This window comes from Tilletiopsis washingtonensis (assembly GCF_003144115.1).
Source record: "Tilletiopsis washingtonensis strain MCA 4186 unplaced genomic scaffold FA09scaffold_11, whole genome shotgun sequence".
NCBI classification, from domain to species: Eukaryota; Fungi; Basidiomycota; class Exobasidiomycetes; order Entylomatales; genus Tilletiopsis; species Tilletiopsis washingtonensis.
The window spans coordinates 246143-266007 of NW_020312008.1; the positions used below are offsets into that span (position 1 = coordinate 246143).

Here is a 19865-nt window from a genome sequence, read left to right on the forward strand (position 1 = left end):
GGGGGGGGGGGGGGGGGGGGGGGGGGGCGTCAGAGGCAGGGCAAGCCGCTGCTGCGCACACAGCGCACCACTCACTGATACCCGCTGTGCCGCTTCACGCCCGCCAGCAGCGTCGAGAAGAGCACGGCGTCGATGCCGTAGTGCATGAGACGGCCGAGCATGGCAAGAAGTGAGAGGAGGGTGTGGGGTTGGAGAGGCAAGAGGCGCGCCGCGCGGGCCGCTCCGTGCTAGCGGACCCGAGCGGGCCCGGGCTCCTGATCGGGAGCGAGGAGCAGATTCTCATCGCGTAGGGTTTATATACGCACAGTTTTTCGGGACTCCGACTCTTTAATTAATTTGCCTTCTTAGCCAAGTGGTTACGGCGGAAGTTTTAAGCATAGACGCTCATGCACTTTTGCAGAAATGCATCGTGGGTTCGAACCCCACAGAAGGCACACCACTTTTGCGCGGCCCTGACGGCTTGGCCTGCAACGCCGGCACTCGCCGGGCAGCTTCTCTCCCACCACATCCAGCAAGTCATGGCCGCACACGCCGAGCCGGCCGCCGCGGCGCGGCCGTCGCTTTTGCTGATCGGGATGCGCGGCGCCGGCAAGACGGTTCGTGGCTCAGGTGCTCAGCAGTCCGAGGTCATGCTCATGCTGCTCCACAGACGCTCGGCGCCATCGCGGCCGAGCACATGGGCGCCGACTTTGTCGACGCCGACGAGCTCTTCGCTGCGCGACACACGACGCCCGCCAAGTTCGTCGCGGCGCACGGCTGGCCGGCGTTCCGTGCCGCCGAGACGGAGCTGCTGAAGGAGCTGATCGGCACATGCCCGCCGCCCGAGGCCCGCGACGGCCGGCCACAGGTGATCAGTCTCGGCGGCGGCGTCGTCGAGGAGGAGGCGAACCGCACGCTGCTGCGCGCCTTCTGGCAGGGCGAGGCCGGCACGTTCCGGCGCGGCAGCAATGCCGTCGTGCACGTCTTTCGCGAGATGGACATTGTGCTCAGCGAGGGCGAGCGGGCGGGCACGCGCAGCGCGCCCAAGTGGACCAACGGCCTGGCGCCCGACGTGTGGAAGCGGCGCCGCCCGTGGTTCCGCGACTGCTGTGCGTGTGGAACGTGGTGGCGCCCGTTGCGGCAGCAGCTGACACTCCGCCAGCCTCGCACGAGTTCGTCAACATGTCGCTGCCCTTCGACACGACGACGCCCGAGTCGTCGCGCGCCTCGCGCCGCAGCTTCGAGGAGGTCGAGCGTGACTTCGTGCGTGCGCCGTGGAGCCCAGGCCCGCCGCAGCTGACAAGTCGCAGGTGCTCTTCTTGCGGCGGCTGCTCGTCGACCGGAGTGCACAACCGGCCCACCAGCCGCTAAACCAGGACCAGCGCTCCTACCTCGTCACGCTGCCCTTTCCTGATCTCCGGCCGCACGTCGACATCCTGCCCACGCTCGCCGTCGGCGCAAGTGCCGTCGAGCTGCGTGCCGATCTGCTCTTCGACCCGGATCCCGTGCGCGCCTCGAGCTCGGCGCCCGAGGCGTACGAGAACCCGAGTCTGAGTTACATCTCCGAGCAGATGGCGCTGCTGCGGCGGCACCTGCCCGACGTGCCCGTCGTCTTTACGCTGCGCACGCCCGAGCAGGGCGGCAAGTATCCCTTTCCTGCCGATGCGCCCGCAAAGGCGCTGTTTGCGACGATGCACCACGCCCTCAAGCTGGGTGCCGAGTACGTCGACGTCGAGCAGGGCCTCGAGTCGGCCTCCAGCCAGGTGCTGATCAAAGACGCCAAGGAGCGCGGCGCCAACGTCATTGTCTCGTGGCGCGACACGCGCGCGCCACACGCCGGCGGCTTCGCCTGGGATGGCGAGCAGGCGTACGCCCACTACTCGCGCGCCGTCGCCGCGGGCGCCGACATTGTCAAGATGGTCGGCACGGCCGGCGAGGTGGCCGACAACTTTGCGCTGCGCATTTTTGCCGCGGCGCGCGAGCGCGAGAGCGCCACGCCGCTCGCAGCATACAACATGGGCGAGCGCGGCCGCATCTCGCGCTTCCTCAACCCGCTCCTCGCCAGCGTCACGCATCCGCTGGCCAAGGAGCTGACGCGCCGCGGCACCGTCGGCAGCCCGAGCATGACGTTCAGGGAGACGCAGCAGGCATTGCACCTCTCGGGCCTGCTCAAGGTGCGCCACTTCTACGTCGGTGCGCTTGCGCCCTTTGTGGCGTGGGCCGAGGAGCTCGGCCTGCCGCACCACTTCCACGTGCTGCCCGACGAGGCGTTCCTGACAGTCGAGGAGCTGCAGCAGGCTACGCTGCGGCACTCGGAGCCGCTCGGCCACGGCCTGTGCATCCCGCATGCCCTCAAGAATCCCGTGCCGCTGTCGCGGCGCAGCAGAGAGGCAGCGGCCATCGACGCCGTCGACACGGTGCACGCCGTCGCGCGTGGCGAGGCGCTCGAGTGGGTTGGCGCGTGAGTTGCCTCGAGTCGCAGCTCTGCCTGCTTTCACTGATCTGCTCTCACCAGCCACGTCGGCACGACGGCGCTCTGCACGCTCATCCGGCGCCGCATGTCGCCCTACACGGCGCTGCAGTCCGGCCTGCGCGCCGTCATCATCGCGACGCAGCCCGGCGCCATCGGCGTGCGTGCGGCGCGCTTTGCGCTCACCGAGGCGGGCATGCGCACCGTCGAGGTGCTGCAGCCGGGCCAGCGCGCGGCCGAGGGCGGCGCCACCGTGGTGGTGAGCGTGCTGGACGACTCGGCGGCATCGCTGGATGCTGCGTGGTGCGAGGAGCTGCTGACGTCGCCGTACGGAGGTGAGTGCTTCCGCCGAGCTACGCGTCCATCTCTGCTGACAACATACGCAGGCGTTGTGGTGGAGTACCGTACGCAGGCCGCAGAGCTGCTCGATGCTGCCCAGCACACCGCCGAGCATGTCTGGACGACCGTCTCCGCACGCGAGCTGGCCGAGCAGGGCGCCCGTGAGCGCTTCTTCCTCTTCACGGGCCGACGGGCGCCGCCGCTGCGGCCAGCGCACCTGCAATAGAATGTGGTGCGTCCTGTGTGCACGGTTTCAGCCGGCGGTGTGACGCAAGGAGGCGTTGCATGCGGAGGCTGCACAGCATGCAAGAGCGGTGTCTCTCAGCCTTGTCCGCGCGCCGCTACCGAGGCCGTGTACGCGCCCGCCGTCGCTCCGCCACCCTCCGGCTCCGCCTCAGAGGATAGTGGACAGGCAAGCAGCCTGTCTTGATCGCTGCGACGGTCACAGCAGCGCCGCACGGACATGTGAGACGTGCTCTGCCACGCACTGAGCAGCCGCGCAGGCTTCTGGCGCGCCTACGGACGCCGCCTCGGCATGGGCACCCTGCTCCACAGACTCCCGCTGGGACCTGAGAGCCCTGTCACACACGTGGTATGCTGTCTAAGGGGCCGTCCGATTCTAGATGCGCAGGGAAAGATTACATGCAGCAGGGCGTCCGGGTCTCCGGCTAGCCGCTGCGTTGGCAGCTGAACACGCCGCCCACCGAGCCGGTCTGGAGGAAGTCGAGGTCAGCACTGAGACGTGGGTGCAGCGAGACCCAGCCATGCTCACTCGGTCTGAAAACGCAACATGGCAAAGACGCAGCAGCGGTCAGCATCAGTCCACTGGCGCTAGCGAGGCGCACTCACACTCCTCGCGAATGCTCTCCACGGCCGCGTACGTGCCGGCGCCGAGCGTAAAGAGGCCGATCACGATGATCGACACGGCAACGACGAGGTGCACGGCGTTGGTGCCACGGAGCATGCTGCCGCCGTCGCGCTTGCGCAGCAGGAACCAGCAGCAGCCGGGTAGCGTGAAGCTGAAGAAGCTCACGAAGAGCGACGAGGTGATGCCGAGCAGCGCGCTGAAGAAGGGGATCACCTCGGCAATGACGAAGGCAAAGGCGGTCATGGCGAGCAGGATCAGCAGCCAGGCGATCCAGCTGGGGCGCAGCGTCAGCAAAGGGCACGGCCAGAAGCAAGGAACAGAGTCGCACCTGCGCGACGTCTTGAACACGGCGTGCAGCGTGCCCTTGAACGCCCGCTGGTGCGCATAGCGCGCAGCGACGGACTGAAGCACGCGGGTCAGCGGACTGTCTCTCGAGCGGCGGCTCGGCGCGCACCCACCGTGTTGATGGAACCTGATTTGTGGATCACGGGGATGGCATGCAGCAGCATTCGGTGTCAGTGAAGCCAGCATCGACCGCATTGACCACGCCGGGGCTGACCTGAGATGTAGACCACAGGGATAGCTACGCCCCAAGCGGCCTTCTGCAGCGAGCCAGCGCCAAGCAGCGCCGGCGACTGCACGGCATCGCCGCTGAGCGCGTAGATCGCGGCGCCCGTGACGGTGTAGATGACGATCTCAATGGCGCCTGCATGGCTTGGTCAGCGGCGCATAGCAGCGGAGGAGACATCTCAGCACGACGCACCCAGGCTGATGAGCGCCTTCTTGTAGTCGTGCGGCTTGGCCAGCTCGCCCTGCGCGATGGTGGTCAGCGTGCGCCTGCCGCTCTGCGCACTCCCTGCGCACCATAAAGGAGGGGAGGGCCACAGCAAAGGAGTAGGCGAAGATGATGTTCGTCACACTCAGCACTGCGGCGGCGTCGACGTCAGCACGGTGCGGGTCGCGACAGCCGCCGTCGCACACGCACTGGCCTCGTAGAACGTCGTCTCGGGGCGCGGCCAGAGGCGCCACTGCACGCCGCCGAGGCCTCCCGGCGCCGCACGCGCCTCCTTGCCGACGCCGACGCCCGTGACGATGATGGCGCCGATGATGCTTGCAAAGTCGATGTAGCCGAGCCAGGCAATGTCGTGGAACGACGGCGGGATCGCCAGCAGGTAGAGGATGACTGCCGAGACGACGCCGAACGCCACGCTGCACACGGCGTTGTCGGAGAGGGCGTTGAGCAGCTCCGTGCCCGTCAGCACGTGCGAGCCGACGACAAGGAGCAGCTGCAGCACGAAGCACACGGCGCAGATCTCGCGCGCGATGCGGCCGCCGAGCTGCGGAGCCGTCAGCGCCAGGCGCAACGCTGGCACGCAGAGAGAGAGAGGAGCAACGCACCAGCTCGGCCACCTTGTCGTAGTGGTCTGTGCCCGGGAAGCGGATGCACACCTCGCCGAGATAGAGCGACGCCTGCGTGGCAAGCATGCCGATGCCGACGGTGAGGATGATGCCGGCTGCAAGAGCGCGCGCGGGAGGGAGGTTCAGCGCGCCGTGTGCGCCCAGTGCTGCGCCTCAGGTGCCGACACTCACGGACCATGCCCAGCGTCGAGAAGGTGGCCGGCTGCGAGAGCGCACCCAGCGCCACGGCCTCGACGAGCAGGCAGATCGTGAGGCGCTGCCAGCTGAGGCGCGAGAACTGCAGTGACTGGTGTGAGCCCTCCACCCGCAATGCCCTCATGCTATATGCGCCGCACCTGCTTCTGCCCCTCGAGCTCCTTGCGCCGGTAGTCATCCAGGTCCTCGACGTCGTCGTGCGCCGCGAGGCCCAGCTTCTCCTTGACGCCCGCATCGCCCAGCGGCTTGCCGTCGGCGCCGACGCCCTTGTCGCCCGGCGCGGCGGCGGCCGTGTGGGCGCTGGTGCTGCTGCCGAGACTGGTGCGCGGCGCACCGGCGGTGGGGGCGACGTGCGACATCTGCGGTGCGGGGAAGGTGGTGGATGAAAGGCAGGGCCCGATGGGGCTGATGGATGAGGTCGTGTGCCGGTGGGCGCCGGGCAGAGGACGGCGTCGCTGCTGTGCCTCGTGCAGCGCTGCGGCTCTGTGCATCTCAGCAGCCCAGCCCGGCAGATGGGCTCGGCTCCTCCCTCTCGCCGTTCCCGCTGCCAGCCGCTGGCCTCCGCTGTCGCCTGTGCATGCTCGTCGAGGGCTCGGGGCACGGTCCGCGGCCCGAGTGCGAGACGCGAGACAAGGCGCGCTATTTTGCCGCAGTGACGCTGCGCCGCAAAGGCACCCGCAGCCGTCTCTTCGGCTCGCGCTGGCGGCTGCACCCCTCCCGCCGTCTCTGCACGTCGGACGCTGGCCGCTCGCCTGCTGCTGACGATGACCCGCTCAGCGCCGTGCAGGATGCCGGGCTCGGCGCAACTGCTGAGGTGCAGCAGCACCCAGGTGCAGCGTCAGCTGCAGAGGCGGCAGCGTGCAGCATGAGCGATGGCAGAGCATCGGGCCGGAGGGACAGCGGCGCAGGCCGAGAGACACCGCGTGCTCCCTGGTGCTGGTGCTGGTGCTGAGGTGCCCTTTGGGGCCCTTGGTGACGCACGCGGCGGCTCTTTGGCCCCGACGAAGTGCCGCGTTGGCCCCTCTCGCCGAGCTGAGGGACGACGCGAGAGAGCAGCCGAGGCACGCACGACGGAAGACCACAAACGCGAAAGGGCGCCGCTGCAGAGGCGGCACCGAGCGGCACGGCACCGCTGCCGCCGGCGCCGCGGCGAGGACGGCGCAGCGGCCGGCGGCTCGCGGAACGGCTCGCGTGCCGCTCGGCGTCCTCGCGCGCGCGATCATGCGCCTGCGTCATCTCGGCGCGCTCTCTTTCGCGCGCCTCTCGCGCGCCTCGCTCGCCGTCGCACCGCAAGTCGCAGCGCACACCGCGCGGTCGCAGCTGAGCGCTGGCGTGGGACGTCGTGCTTCCCCACATCCGGAGCTGCAAAGCGATAAGGCTCGTCGGACGACGCCGCTCTGCGCCTTGGAGGCAGCGCAGAGGCTGCGGACGGCATGCTCTGCCGCGCGAGTGCGCGCGAGCGGCGCTGTCAGCCCTGGTGGTCCGGACCGGCGGCGTCACGTGACAACAACTCGCCGGCGCCAACACCCGCCGTCGCGCGCCTCAAGGTGCAGGCCAGGCTTGGCGCCGCCTGCCACCGCCTTGCCATCTGCTGCACAGACGTTCGCGAGGGCGCCGCAGAGAGGACATAGAGGCCGCTCCACGTCTGTTCAGTGCAGTCACTCTGCAGTTGCGTCAAGCAGGCCAGGGCGGGGTCCGCCAGGCGCGCGCGCGCGTCTTGTGGTGCGTGGCGTGAGAGCGGCAACGGCTGGCGCGCCGCACATCAGCCCAGCGCGGCGGGCGCGAGCGTCTTGCCCATCATCACCCTCTCCCTCCTCCAGCCAACACTCCAACGCACCACCTGCTCCCACTCCGCTCCGCGCCTCACGACTCTCCACTCACGCTCGCTTCTCATCGCTCCTTTGCACTCTTTCTCCGTACCCGGCGCCGCTTCGAGAAGGCGCACTCCATCATCGCTGCGCAGGCGCACGCACGCACGCTTCCACTGCTCCGCGGTCGACACTCTCTGTCGCCTTGTCTGCACAGCTGCACCGCACTGTATTGCGCCTGAAGTGTGCACTGCTCTCTCGGCCCTTGTTCCTGCCTCGCTCCGCCTGCGCCACGCAGCCATGGGCTGCTGCGGCACGGCCGACTGGAAGCGCGAGGAGGTGCCGGACCACAAGGTGCGTCGGAGAGCACATGGACACGCAGAGCGCAGCTGGAAGGGGGGCGGTGCAGTGTTCCGGTGTCCGACTGGCTCTCCAGCGGCCCTGCTCGCAAGAACAAGACCTGGGTGTGCATAGCACTCGCAGTCGCGGAGGGCAACTACTGCTGTGCCGCGAGTTGCCGGGACACTGCCAGCACACGCTGGGCCACAGCAGCGGGCTCACACCTCTCTCTGCTCTCCTCTCACTCGCTGACCCCGCGCGCAGTTCGACTTCATCGATGTGCGCGACTACTGGACGAACGGCGCGCTGACGCGCCTGCGCTACGGGCTGCTCTTCGTGCTCGTCGTCAAGTCGATTGCCGTGTACATGGCCGACATCTACACGGCCGTGACGCTGCTGGCGCTGAACCACTTCAGCGGCTCTATCTACCAGAGCGTGCAGGACTCGAGCGACGGCAGCGTCAAGGTGCCGCTCATCTACGGCAAGTGGGTCTTCTGCGGCTGCATCATCTTTGGCTTCCTGCTGCTGGCGTACGAGGCGCACAAGGCGCGCGCCATCATCCGCAGCCGCGACATCAGCTATGCCTACACGTGAGTGGCCGAGTGGCCGATCGCTGCAGCGCACGGCTAAGGCGGCTTGCGCGCAGCAACATCATGGCCAACGACTACTACTCGCTGCGCTCGTACGAGCACTTCTGCTTCTTCTGCCAGATCAACAACTCCAAGAAGAAGAAGGACGAGTTTGCCTTTTTCATCTTCTTTACCTTCAAGGGTGAGCGAGCCGACGTCCGCCCATCCGCTGCACTGCTGACCCACTGTCAGGCTGGAAGCGCCTGCTCGTCGCCGACGGCCCGCGCCAGGTGATCAACATCCTCACGCTGTACGCCCTCGGCGAGCGCGTCAAGTGGTCGACGGACATCTCCGAGTACTACGACAACAACGTGTGGACGCTCGTGCTGCTGCTCACCATGCTCTTCACGGTGACGATGTTTGTGCTCTCGGCGCTGCTGCTCATCATTGCGGCCGTCATGTATCTGCCGCTCATCTGCTACATCAAGGGCAACCTGAAGGAGTACTGCTGCCACAAGATCGACAAGCGCATCGCCGAGCTCGTGCAGAAGAAGAAGAAGCAGCGCCTGGCCAAGCATGCCGCCATTGCGCGCGCCGAGGCGGCCGGCGACTTCTCGCACCTGAAGAACAAGAAGGGCGAAATTGTGCGGCAGGCCATGCAGCACCCGACACTGCCCAAGGTCGACGTCGATCTCTTCGACGAGTCGCCGAAGATGAAGGGCGCCGCGCCGCACGGCCGCGAGGGCAGCATTGCCTCGACGGGCTTTGGCGAGAAGGGCGGCATGTACGACCAGGGCGAGGCCGGCTCCACGGCGCACCTCATGCTCAACGCCGGCCAGCCGGGCGCCGGCGGCGTGGCGCCCAGCAGCTCAGGACATGGCTTCCAGTCGTCGAGCCTGCCCAACTCGCCCGACGCCTATCCGCTGCACGTGCGCGGCGCCCAGGGCCAGCCGCAGCGCACCGGCAGTCCGTCGCACGACCTCCTGACGCAGCTCGGGCCCATCGGCACGTCGCCGGCGTTCGCGGCACAGGTCATGCGCGGCCGCGGTGCCGGACACAGCGATCGTTCGCCACTGGCACCGGCTAATGCGCCCGGCGCGTACCAGCAGCGCTACGACCGCGCTGGCCACGCATACGCCGATGCTGGCGTCGACTACCCGCCGCCGGCGCATGGTGCGGGCGCCGACGGCCTCGAGTACCCGCCGCCGACGCCGTACGCCAGCGCAACCGAGGCACCGCCGGCGGACCTCAGTGCGTTTGCGCCGTACGATGGGCGCGGCGTCAGCCCGGCGCCGAGCTATGGCGCCGCAGACGTGGTCGACATGTACGCGCGCGACGGCTACTCGGGCACCTCGACGCCGCACGGTGCAGCATCGCAATCCGCTGCATGGGAGCAGTACGAGCAGCAGGGCGGCTACGCCGCACACGAGGGCGAGGCGTATGCGCAGCACGTTGGCGCTGCGGGCAGCGGCCACGATGCGTATGCGTGGGACGAGCGGCCACGAGGGCAGCACGCGCAGCACGAGGCGCAGGGCGCCTACGACGCGCAGGCGTGGGACGAGTGGCAGCAGCAGCAGCAGCTGCAGCAGCAAGGCGGGCACGAGACGCACGGCTACGATGCAGCGCAGGCGGCGCAGTGGGCCGCGTACGAGGAGCAGCAGCGTGGCCACGAGCAGCAGCAGCAGCAGCAGCAGTACGACCAGCAGTACGCTGCTCACGAGCCGCGCGCCCGGCACGAGGGCTATGCGGCGCAGCAGGGCGACTGGGACGCCCAGCAGCAGCACTACGACCAGCAGCAGCAGCTCTACGACCAGCAGCAGCAGGCCTACTCGTCGCAGCATCAGCAGCAACAGCATCGTGCGCGCTGAGCCCCCTGCCGGCAGTGCCAGCCCTCTCGCCGCGCCATTTCCCCACCTCGGAGGAGCGCCCTGCCGTGTATCCCCACTGTAACCTAGAGCTCCTGTCTGCGATGCCACGACATGCGGACTGTCGCTGCACGCGTGTGAAACGAACGGGGCTGCATTGTCGGCATGTGCACTGCCGCACAGCAACAGCATCAGATGTTGTGCTTCTCGGTGTTCCACACGCTGGCAGAGCGACAGCAGCGTCAGCTACAGGCGCAGGCCACGGCAGTGAAGGCACACTCACCTTGATGTCGCGAACTCGGGCTTGGCTATCGGATCCGTCTGGCGGACACATGCGGTGATCAGCGGCTGATCAGAACGGCAGAGGCGCTGCAGCCCATGGCCCACGCATCGCCATCTCTCGATCTGGCTTGCGCGTTGCGCCCAGCGCGGCATGACCCCAGCTCGCTGCCACGAGGCTCGCGCGTTCCAGCAGTGGGTGCGCGACATTGAGACTGCCACATCGCAGCAAGGCGAAGACAAGCTGCAGCCATGCAAGCGTGTCCATGTGCCTCGCGCGAGCTACACGCAGCGGTCGACGCTGCGGGGCAAAGGATGAAGGGGTCCGTCCTCGCCGACTGCTCGCGAGCGACTTCTTGCAGGGCCTCACGGGAGCAGCTCGCTGCACACGAGCATGCTGCATCGCACGCCAGAAGCCATCTCCCGCGTACGACCCTCTCTGCAGCTCCCCGAGGCTCTTCTCCAGCTCGCTCCACTCACCGCCTGCCCTCGCAAGCTGCCCGTGAGGCGCTGGTCGCGGCGCATCATCATGTCGTCCCAGTCGTCGACGGAGTGGCGCTGCGGCTGTGGGGCGGCAACAGGGCGCACGCAGCAGGGCAGTGTCAGCATGCGGTTGGCAGATGGCGCGCTGCTCGCGAATGGCCAGGCTCGCCTGCCTGCTCGCCCTTGCGACACGCCTGCGGTCGGCGCCGAGAGCGAGACGGCCTGCAGCAGACACAGCTGCGCCTGTCAGGGCTGCGGCCGGCATGCTCGTCCAGCCAGCTGCGCTGCCCCACCAGCTATGCGCCTGCCGGGCGCTCCGGCGTAGCTGGCCCAGCCACGCCCTCGCGAGCCGACACTGCCGGCGCGCTGGCCCTTGCAGCCCCGCGGCGCACGCACCTTGCCGTCGTTGGTCATGCGCTTGGCGAGGTTGAAGCCGGTGCCGGTGACGCCGAACATGACGACGACGAGGCCCATGGGGATGAAGGCTTCCCAGGGAACGGGCATGCTGGGCGAGAGTGCGGGCTGGGAAGAGCGGTGTGGAGTGGTGGAGAGAGGCGGGAGATGCGGGCGTGGGCGCTGGGCCGCCGTCCGTGCCGGCGGCGCGCGGGCACGACTCCGGCGATGAGGCGGCGCGTCCGCGCAACTTGCGCTGGCAGACATCACGCGGAGGCTGGCTCGCATGTGCAGCGCCGAGAACCTCGAGCGGCTCCCTTATGAAGCGCCCGTTAGGCGTGAAACTGCACACATGCTCGGGCTGTCACATTGGTCAGCTTGCGGCGGTGCGAGCTGCGAGTTGGAGGTCTTGCGCGGCATCGAGGCGGACAGGTCGCAGCGAGCCGGCAGTACGCGGCGCTCCACCTTGGCATGCCCCAGCACAGAAACACAGCATGTGCGTCCAGACAGGAACAGCCGGACTGGACAGTGTGAAGTTGTTCAGAGGAAGTGCGGAGCACGTCACCGCCGCAGCCTGCCCGAGATGGCGCCGTGCGGAGGCTCGCGCAGCAACGGGCGTGCTGCTCCGCTTGCTCACGGCGTCCGCATCGGCGCGCGTGCCCTTTGCCTTGCCTCAACGGCGAGCACGGCCGAGCTTTCCCTCCTCTGCATCCGGCTGCAATACCGATGCTCGTCCGCTCGAGCCAACGATCACATATTAAGCTCTTTGCGCCATCACGACGAGCGCGTGGACGTGTAGGGCGTGCTTGCCGACGATGAGTGAGCAAGGCACGCGGGCGGCAGTCGTGGCGAAATTGTACACTCCGTGCAAAGCGCTGAGCTTCTTCTGCCACCATGCTCTCCGCATCTATACTGCCGGAGCTGCCGTAGCCATCGGTGAAAGTAGACAGCGCGAAGAGAGCTGGACGTCGCGGAGGGGTCACTCACGTTCGGCAGCGTGGGAGCAACGCGCGAAGGCGCGCCGAGGTGTGCATCTCGCCATGCTGTCCGTGCGCAGCGAGAGACCGCAACGCCCGCCTCCCGACACCCACCTGCTCCCTCAGCACACGTCTACAGCCTCTCACTCCACGCATCCGGCGCTCGCACTCGAGCATCTCTGCGCCGGTCTCTTGCCGCCCGCCGCTTGTGCGCGTGGCTGCCTCCCTGGCCCCGCGGCAGCAGCTGGTCTCGCCGGTGCTCTCGAGCCCGCGTGGTACGGCACCGCGCCTTCTGCCGCGCTGCGCTCCGCCTTGCCGCCCACGATGGCCGTGCCATCGGCAGGCGCATTTGCCTCATCAAGCGATGCGGCGCAGCACGTCGTGCACGCCGCGCTGGCGCCGCGCCTCGCCGTGCTGGCATCGCCCGACGTCGACGCCGCGCTGCTGGCGCCCAACGGCCTGCCCGACTTTGCCGCGCTGCTGCGGCCGTTCGAGAGCAGCATACGGGGCTGTGAGTCGATGTGACTCCTTGCAGTCTTCTCTAGATGCTCAGCGCAGCACGTCGCCGCAGTGGCAGTCCGCACGACCGAGCTCGTGACGCGCCCGGCGCCCTCATTCCCGCTGGCCTTCGACACGCTCGCCTCCTTTGCGCCGCCGCGGTCCTCGCGGCCAGCACCAGCCGCAGCTGCGGCATCTGTATCCAGCAGCTCGCCTCCACCGACGCCTGCCGCTCCGACGCGGCCGGCAGCCTCACGCGCCGCCTCGGCCGCCAGCGTCAGTGCGCGCGACGCTCGGGCAGAGGTGCTGCTCGATGCGCTTGGACCTGTGGTCCGCGAGGCTGCTCGCGAGAGCGCCGCTGTCGACGCAGAGACGACGCCGTGGTTTGCGGCGATGCGCGATGCGGTGCTTGCGAAGCGGAGAGTGGAGCCTCACGAGTCGTTTGGCTGGCCTGTCGGTGGTGAGTGCAGCGCGAGGCTGAGGAGCCGAAAGGGGGCAAAGCGCGGCGGCGAAGGTGTGCTGCATCAGCTCCGCCTGATGCCTCTTGAACAGTCATGCTGGTCGTATCTTCGGCCTCGCCAGACCCCATGAACGCCTTTGCCAACCTCTTCGAGGCCTCGTCGCCCACCGTCGCTCGTGCATTTGCCGATCGCGCCTTCGTAGACCCCAACGTGCTGCGCTACTACGTGCTCGTGCACGACGTCGCCTCGTCTGGGCCAGATCTCTCCGAGTGGGTACGCCGAGGCGTTTGGGCAAGAGCGTCGTTGCTGACTGCCGCTCTAGCTCGTTCGCGATCCTGGAGAATGTCAAGAAGACGTATGGCGTGCACGCGTGTCTGCTGCCGCTCAATTCAGCCTCAAGCGCAGAGCCGCACGAGTCGGGCATCTCGGCGCTCTGGCGCACTGCGCTGCGGCATCCTCCGCGGTCGCCACCACCACGGCCTCCAGGCGACGCGGCGCCGCCGCCCGTGCCGCCAAAGGAGCCGGAAGATGATGGCCCTTCTGCCGGCGCTGCGGCCGAGGCGGAAGAGGAGCCGGCCGCGTCCGACTTTGCTCTCCTCTTTAACGACACCGATGTGAAGCGGCTGCAGATGTTCGTGCGAGAGTTTGCAGCGCAGAGCCTCGTGCCCTTCCTTGAGCGGTGTACGACGCAATGGAACGAAACTGTGAGTCGACACACGTGGCGACAGCCTGGCCATTGCTCATCCAGCACAGCTTGCGGCGTCGCGGCGAGGCCTGACTGGCCGCCTCTTTGGCGCAGGACGCAAGCTGTTTGGCTCGAGCGGCAGCAGTCTGCGTGGCTCGAACGGCACTGCTGCGCCCTCTTTCTCTACTCTTGGCTTGTGCGTATCCAGTTGTAGCGTCGCCTGTCACGCAGCTCACTGTTCCCAAACCCAGCTTCCCGCACACTGCGATCGAGGCTCAGACGCGCCGTCTCGCCGACTTCGCCTTCATGACGCGCGACTACAAGCTTGCTGCCGCCATGTACGACATCCTGCGCAAGGACTACGCGCAGGAGAAGGCGGTCAAGTACGTGGCCGGCGCTACTGTGAGTCTGTCGTCCTCGACGCTGCAACTTGATTGCTCACACCCGTGTCATCACAGGAGATGTTTGGCCTCGCGCACCTCATGATGATGCTGGTGACCAAGTCTGCACCCATCGACGTTGACAGTTATCTCGCCTCCGCGTGCGCAAGCTACATGGCCGCACCGCGGACGCTGGGCAGTCAAGTGCAGCTGGACGGCCTGCGCGCCACGCTGCTCTACTACGAGGCGTACCGCGCGCTCAACTTCTACCGCTCTGCGCCGGGCGCACTCGCCCGGGCGGCAGAGGCAGGCTCGGGCGAGAACGACATCGAAGTTGCTGGCGCCGTGCTGCTCGAGCAAGCGGCGCTTGCAGACTTGCGGCAGCCCGGCCGGCCCAGCTTGCGCAAGCACGCTGCCCACCTCGTCCTCGCTGCTCACCGATACCGCGACTGCGGACAAAAGGAGCTGTCGCTGCGGTGCTTCCGGCGCGCCGCTGACGCGTACGCCGAGCGGTCCATCGGCGCTCGTGGCGCACTTGCATCGCCGCAGCCGCAGGCTGTTGGCGCAGAGGAAGACGAAGACCGGCCGGAGACAGACCCGGCACGCATCGCCCGCGAGCGCGGGCCTCGCGACGACGAGCTCGGCTGGCAGCGGATCGAGGATCATCTCGAGTATGAGCTCGGTCGGCAAGCCTACGCCGATGGAGACGCGAGCGGCGCGGTGGCGCACTTCCTGCGCCTGCTGCGTCCCAGCCGCCTGCCAACAGATGCGAGCGACGAGGAGCGCGCAGCGCGGGCCGCCCGTCACGCGATGCACCTCGAGGAGCTCCTGACCGCGTACAAGTACACCGAGCAAGCAGAGAAGGCGAGCGGCGACGAGCTCTCTTTGGCACTTCCGCACCCGCTGTTTGACGTGGCAGCATCGCACGTGCGGGCGTCCAGCAACAGCGGCGCGCTCGCCGACGATCCGGCTTGGGCTGCGCTCGAGACTGCCTACTTGGACCGCGCCTTTGCTTCTGAGAGCGGCAGGCCAGCATCGCTGGCGCGACCGACCGCAAATGTTGCAGCAGTAGATGGTAAGCCCCATCGTCGGTGGCCAAAAGGCCTCTCTGACGCATTGCGCCGACGCAGAGACCTTCCACGTCGAGCTGTGCATCCGCAACCCGCTCGGCACTCCTCTCACGGTCTCCCAGATCAGCGTAGCATTTGCAGATCTGAGCGACGAGCCTGTCGAGCTCGCAAGTGACGCAGTCCCTGACATCGAGCTCTCTGCGGAAGAGGAGCGGATAGTGAGTGTGACGACTCAGATACGCTATGCGCTCCGCTCAAGCCCAAGCAGCTCTCCATTCCAGCTCGGAGCACAAAGCTCGCAAAGCTGCGCTGCGCGCACGTCAGCTTCCGCCTCGCCGGCGCAGTTCCGCTGCGCCAGGTGCTCGACAAGCGGGGAGCACGGCTAAACGCGACGCGAGAGCAGCGCATCAGCAGCACGGCGATGTATGCCGAGGACCAGTCGCTCGTGGTCGAAATCCGCGAGGCGCGGCCAGAGCTCGCGCTTGAGCTGCTCGAGCCGCCAACTCGACTTGGACTCGGAGAGGAGGCATCCACGACGCTGCGTCTGACGAACGTCGGACGCGTGCCGATTGCCGACCTCCGCGTTCTGGCGGACAAGCCAGACGTGCTGCTGCTGGGCGCGCACGATGAGCATGGTGAGCAGCATCATGTGATCGTCGCTGAGGCGCGGGACTGACGCCCCAAAGCAGAGTTCTCCTCGATGTCCAACTCTCTGCGCGACACAGAGCCGCTGCGGATCGAGCTGCCGGGCGGCGTGCTCCAAGCCGGCGCATCCGTCGAGCTGCCGGCGAGGCTGCGAGGCGCAGCTCTGGGCTTCCTCGAGCCGCGCTGTCTCGCTGTCTTCCGGGTGAGTTAAGAGCTGGGTGTCATTTGCCACTGCGACTGACGGTGCACAACAGGGAGACGAGGCGACCGACCTTCAGACTGCGCGTCTGACGCACGGCTTCGTCGTCGAGCCGGTCATCGATCTTGCTGTCCAGGCGGGCGCAGCTCGCGGCGAGCAGCTCAGCTACTTGCTGCATCTCGAGGTGCGCAGACGACCTTCTGCGAATGGTGCGGCTGCTGCTGATCTGACTCCTGCAGGCGGTCAATTTGTCGGCCGGCGATGACTCGACGCATGTCGAGGCAATCTCGTTTGTCAGCCCGCACTGGAGCGCAGACGCAGGGCAAGACGAAGCCTTGCAGTGAGTGTGCATCCATCCGCGGATGTGAAGCATCCCTGACACCGCACATCAGGGGCGCTCTGGGCACCATGCCGTACTACCAGCGGCAAGGGGCGTCTCTTACACTGTCAGAAGCATCCGCAGCGCAGGTCGAGGCCTCGTCTGGCGCTCCGCTTCGCGACTTGTCGTTCACCGCCAAGCAGCTGGGCCTGCTCCTGCAGGGTCTGCCGCTCGACGGCCAGCCGCAAGACATCGCAGTGCACCAAAGCACCGTCGGCTCGTCTTCGAGCGTGTCGCCCTTCTTTCATGCAGCACGAAAGGTCTGGCGGCAAGCAGCGCTGGCACGGCACTTTGCAGCTGTGGCACCACGCGATCGCACGCAGGTCTTCACGCTGTGGGAGCCGAGCGACGTCGATGTCGTGGCGCACTGGGTATCCGGCGATCGTCGTGGCCAAGCCTTCATCTTTGGCCTGCAGCTCGGCCCGGCGCACGACCACCTGCCGCAGCTTGCAGCGGGCGAGGCGGGGCGCATCATCTACGAGGAGTCTGCGCGCGAGAAGGTGAGCAGCAGCAGCACGATGTCGTCCTGTGCTCCGCTGACATTGCTCGCACAGGCGGCGCTCCTCACGTCCCTGCTGCACAGCAGACTACACGTCGAGGAGGATCCGCTCGTCGTCGACGTGTCGGCGGCCGAACGTGCAACGCACGACTTCGCCAGCGGGTAAGTCACGGCTGCCTCTGCATCGCAAGTCCATTCTCACGCCTACCCTGTCAGTCGCTATCGGCTGCCGGTGCACTTCGCCGTGCGCAACCTCTCCACGGTGCGCAGCGTCTCCTTCGTGCTGCAGCTCGACAACACGCCGTATGAGCGGACCCGCGGGTGCGTCTGCTCTCTTACGCGGCCAGTCTGCATCGCGCTGACGCTGATCTCGGAGCAGTGTCGAGGTGCAGCCAGCGCCCTGGCTAGGCCGGCTGACGCAGCGCGGCTCCCTTGCGCCGCGCGAGCGCGTGCAGCTCGAGGCTCACGTCGCGGCCAGTGCGCCGGGCATGTGGGAGGCCGGCGCCTGGACTCTGCGCGTCAGCGTGGCGCTGCCGCAGCCGGACGGCGCAGATGCGTCGGGCGACAGGGCCGTGCACTTTGAGCAGGCGGGCTTCGCGGGCTGCATCACGGCGGTGGCGCAGGAATAGAGGGTCACATTCGGGGACAAGAGCGAGCCTATCAGGGTGACTGGTGGTGAGGTATTGTACAAGCGAGGATCAAGGCCGGACGAGGGTGCTCGAGATGGAGCTGCCCTTAGGCAACGTGGTCGGACGGGTTCTGGGCTGCAGAGCTGCTGCTGCCGCTCGCCGCAGCGAGCTGCACGCCAGGCAGGTGCTTCTCGCACGCTGCCGTCTGGTGAGCGTCGTCGGGCACGTAGGCCGGCGGGCCGCAGCTGCCGAGCTCCTGCGCCTCGTGCGGATTCGGCATGGGCGTCGTCGGCGACTCGGAGCGCGCATCGAGGGCAACGCTGGCCGGACGGACATCAGTGCTGCCACGAGGAGGCCAGACGGGCACGGCAAGGGCATCGCCGACTGCGGCGCGAGCAGGTGCGTGGTCGCCGGCCTCTGAGGCGAAGCCAGCCGGCGGCGGCGGCGCGGGAAAGACGCGCAGCAGCGGCGTGCTGGGCGACGGACCGAGCGCAGCAGCGCTGGTGGAAAAGATGCCGTGACGCTGCAGCACCGGTGCCGAGACGGACGAGCTGAGCATGATGCCTGCTGCGCTGTATGCAGGCTCGGGCGGCGAGGGCATCGGGAACGCGGCGGCCGCCGACGAGGGCGGGTACGGCGACGCGACCGGCTCGCCGCCGGCAGGCGCTGCCACAGGGACCGTTGCAGGCTGCTGGGCGTCGAGCGAGGCCGTGTATGCAAGCGGCTCGGGCTGCTCGTTCTTCTTCTCGCCGCCCTCGTGCTCCTCCTCGTCGATGGGTTCCATGAGCGGCGCGCGACGCGCACGGCGGCGACGGCGGCACCAGCACGCGGCGAGGCCGAGCGCCACGAGCAGCGCCACAGCGCCGAGGCCGATGCCTGCCACGGCGCCCTTGCTGAGGCCCGTCTTCTGCGCCAGCTCCGAGACGACGTCGATCGTGGCCGTTGCGGCGCGCGTGCCGCGGCGAGTCGTCGTGATGCGGCGCGTCACGACGTATGTGCGCCCGGCGACGGTCGTCGTGGCGCGTGCGGCCAGCTGCGGCTGCAAGAGGAGGACCATGAGTCGCAGCACGCGACAGGAGCACATGTGCACACTCACTGCCGGCGTAGGTGCGGCAAATGCAGTGCCAGGCACGACGGAGAGCGTGCTGCTCGCTGTGCCAGCGTCAGGTCAGCACGGGCAACGCACGTCGATGCAGGCAACGCGGCGACTCACGCGCAGCCAGCGTCTCGGCTCCCGCAGCCACGGCAAGGCAGGCCGCGACGCAGCAGAGGAGCATCAAGCAGAGGTGCATGGTGCAGTCGAGTGCGCCAGAGGGAGAGTAGGCGTGCTTGAGGCTGAGAGGGAGGTGCGGCCGACTGCGGTCGCCCGCTTGAGCGCCCGCTTCTTATGCGCCAGACGTGCGTGGTCCGGCATTGAGCGCAGCGGCGCTTCTGCTGGCTTGCACCGTCGCTTGCTCTGATCGGCGTGCTGCACTTGCCGAGGTGTTGCTGCAGCAGCAGCATCAGCATGGCATGCGCTGAACAGAGGAGTGCTGTGATGTGTGCATGGAAGCAGCGTCCAGGCCCAATCGGGCGGGCCCGCTGCAGCATCGGGCCTCTGCACGCGTGCCCTTGCTCGCAGCTGCTGCAGCATGCAGCCGCGGTCGCTGCGCTGCCGGCTGCTCTCTTTCTGCAGCTGCTTCTTACGCTGCTCCTGCGCTGCTGTTGTGATGCATGCAGAGGGCGCGGTCTAGGCCCCCGATGGGCGAGATGCGAAGCAGCGCCGCGTTGGGCGATGGGCCTCGAAAGGGCAGGCTTGGCAGCGGCGGCGCCGCCTCTTGACGCCTGCCTGCTGCTCCCTCGCCCCGCACACCAGCATGCAGCCACCTCAAAGTCAGCGAGAGGAGAGCTTGAGGTCGTCGTTTGTGGTTCTTTGAGATCGAGCTGCACCTCTGCTGCTTGCCGATGCAGGCGCAGGCCCACCGCACCGTCCAGGTACCGCCTGATCTTGAGGACTCGAACGCCTGACCGTGAGCACTCACAGCGCTGCAGCTGCAGCGGCTGTGGACAGCCACGCATCCCGCCGCATCGGCATGCGCCTCTTGAACGCCTGGATGCACCACAAGGGCTGCCTGGCAGTTTTCTGACCTCGGAGCGCAGATCTCGGCCCGCTGCAAGCGGCAGCCATGCAGTGCAGACTAGAGCAGCTCGCAGACGTGCTCTCGACGTTGCCATGGTGTGGTGTGGCACGTGCGCCGCTGCGCTCGACGGTCACGCCAAGCTTGCTGCGCCGACGTCCAGCCGCGCTTGCATGCTACTGTAGAGTGGTGGGCCGATTCACCGTGCATTCTCGTCGAGAATAGCCGGCTGCGGCGGCGGGGACGATGGAGGAGCAGCCGCCACGCAGCGCTCAGGGGCAGCGCGCCAGCGAGAGCGGGGGGCGCGTGGAGGTTTCGCC

General features: G+C 67.8%; 7 protein-coding genes and 1 non-coding gene across 8 annotated transcripts; 5 read left to right on the forward strand and 3 right to left on the reverse strand.

The window, feature by feature from the left end:
• The first annotated feature begins 338 nt into the window (after positions 1-338).
• FA09DRAFT_t29 lies at positions 339-434 on the forward strand. The gene has a single exon. It is a non-coding gene; the product is annotated as a tRNA-Leu (tRNA).
• Positions 435-518: 84 nt separating this feature from the next.
• FA09DRAFT_325536 (aldolase) lies at positions 519-3014 on the forward strand (the record flags this gene model as incomplete). The annotated part of the gene is made up of 6 exons (XM_025741172.1): positions 519-596; positions 650-1088; positions 1142-1242; positions 1290-2440; positions 2495-2784; positions 2836-3014. The coding sequence occupies 6 exons, from the start codon at positions 519-521 to the stop codon at positions 3012-3014; spliced, it is 2238 nt and encodes a 745-aa protein (XP_025598149.1).
• Positions 3015-3605: 591 nt separating this feature from the next.
• Positions 3606-5394, reverse strand: FA09DRAFT_297558 (putative amino acid transporter; the record flags this gene model as incomplete). Its single annotated transcript, XM_025740211.1, has 9 exons — positions 3606-3930; positions 3985-4058; positions 4115-4128; positions 4216-4362; positions 4420-4468; positions 4521-4582; positions 4642-4993; positions 5055-5170; positions 5247-5394. 9 exons carry the CDS (start codon positions 5392-5394, stop codon positions 3606-3608), a joined length of 1287 nt encoding a protein of 428 aa, XP_025598150.1.
• On the forward strand, positions 5349-6351 carry FA09DRAFT_29915 (hypothetical protein). The gene has a single exon (XM_025740273.1). The coding sequence runs from the start codon at positions 5683-5685 to the stop codon at positions 6220-6222; it is 540 nt and encodes a 179-aa protein (XP_025598151.1). The 5' UTR covers positions 5349-5682; the 3' UTR covers positions 6223-6351.
• Positions 6352-7092: 741 nt separating this feature from the next.
• Positions 7093-10213, forward strand: FA09DRAFT_318834 (hypothetical protein). The gene is made up of 4 exons (XM_025740914.1): positions 7093-7432; positions 7682-8007; positions 8064-8188; positions 8239-10213. Exons 1-4 carry the CDS (start codon positions 7379-7381, stop codon positions 9852-9854), a joined length of 2121 nt encoding a protein of 706 aa, XP_025598152.1. The 5' UTR covers positions 7093-7378; the 3' UTR covers positions 9855-10213.
• On the reverse strand, positions 10043-11117 carry FA09DRAFT_338848 (hypothetical protein; the record flags this gene model as incomplete). Its single annotated transcript, XM_025744150.1, has 4 exons — positions 10043-10073; positions 10135-10172; positions 10611-10694; positions 11010-11117. The coding sequence occupies 4 exons, from the start codon at positions 11115-11117 to the stop codon at positions 10043-10045; spliced, it is 261 nt and encodes an 86-aa protein (XP_025598153.1).
• A 954-nt stretch (positions 11118-12071) lies between these two features.
• Positions 12072-17906, forward strand: FA09DRAFT_360691 (hypothetical protein). The gene is made up of 16 exons (XM_025745259.1): positions 12072-12494; positions 12555-12941; positions 13034-13211; positions 13265-13646; positions 13696-13823; positions 13879-14029; positions 14086-15082; positions 15138-15295; positions 15346-15712; positions 15767-15924; positions 15977-16105; positions 16161-16261; positions 16314-16800; positions 16855-16961; positions 17016-17120; positions 17179-17906. Exons 1-16 carry the CDS (start codon positions 12308-12310, stop codon positions 17426-17428), a joined length of 4272 nt encoding a protein of 1423 aa, XP_025598154.1. The 5' UTR covers positions 12072-12307; the 3' UTR covers positions 17429-17906.
• FA09DRAFT_360692 (hypothetical protein) lies at positions 17417-19845 on the reverse strand. The gene is made up of 3 exons (XM_025745260.1): positions 18642-19845; positions 18525-18580; positions 17417-18467 (listed from the first exon to the last, which is right to left on the reverse strand). The coding sequence occupies exons 1-3, from the start codon at positions 19640-19642 to the stop codon at positions 17764-17766; spliced, it is 1761 nt and encodes a 586-aa protein (XP_025598155.1). The 5' UTR covers positions 19643-19845; the 3' UTR covers positions 17417-17763.
• Positions 19846-19865: the final 20 nt, after the last annotated feature.

Bases quoted from the DNA above. Each gene is read 5' to 3' on its own strand.
- FA09DRAFT_318834 (XM_025740914.1), top strand. From the start codon at position 7,379: ATGGGCTGCTGCGGCACGGCCGACTGGAAGCGCGAGGAGGTGCCGGAC. The intron at 8,008-8,063 runs GTGAGTGGCCGA...GCTTGCGCGCAG, and splicing joins GACATCAGCTATGCCTACAC to CAACATCATGGCCAACGACT. The intron at 8,189-8,238 runs GTGAGCGAGCCG...ACCCACTGTCAG, and splicing joins CATCTTCTTTACCTTCAAGG to GCTGGAAGCGCCTGCTCGTC.
- FA09DRAFT_360692 (XM_025745260.1), bottom strand. From the start codon at position 19,642: ATGGCAACGTCGAGAGCACGTCTGCGAGCTGCTCTAGTCTGCACTGCA. The intron at 18,581-18,641 runs GTGAGTCGCCGC...ACGCTGGCACAG, and splicing joins AGCCGAGACGCTGGCTGCGC to CGAGCAGCACGCTCTCCGTC. The intron at 18,468-18,524 runs GTGAGTGTGCAC...CTCCTCTTGCAG, and splicing joins TTGCCGCACCTACGCCGGCA to CCGCAGCTGGCCGCACGCGC.
- FA09DRAFT_29915 (XM_025740273.1), top strand. From the start codon at position 5,683: ATGAGGTCGTGTGCCGGTGGGCGCCGGGCAGAGGACGGCGTCGCTGCT.
- FA09DRAFT_360691 (XM_025745259.1), top strand. From the start codon at position 12,308: ATGGCCGTGCCATCGGCAGGCGCATTTGCCTCATCAAGCGATGCGGCG. The intron at 13,212-13,264 runs GTGGGTACGCCG...CTGCCGCTCTAG, and splicing joins TCTGGGCCAGATCTCTCCGA to CTCGTTCGCGATCCTGGAGA. The intron at 15,713-15,766 runs GTGAGCAGCATC...GCCCCAAAGCAG, and splicing joins GGGCGCGCACGATGAGCATG to AGTTCTCCTCGATGTCCAAC.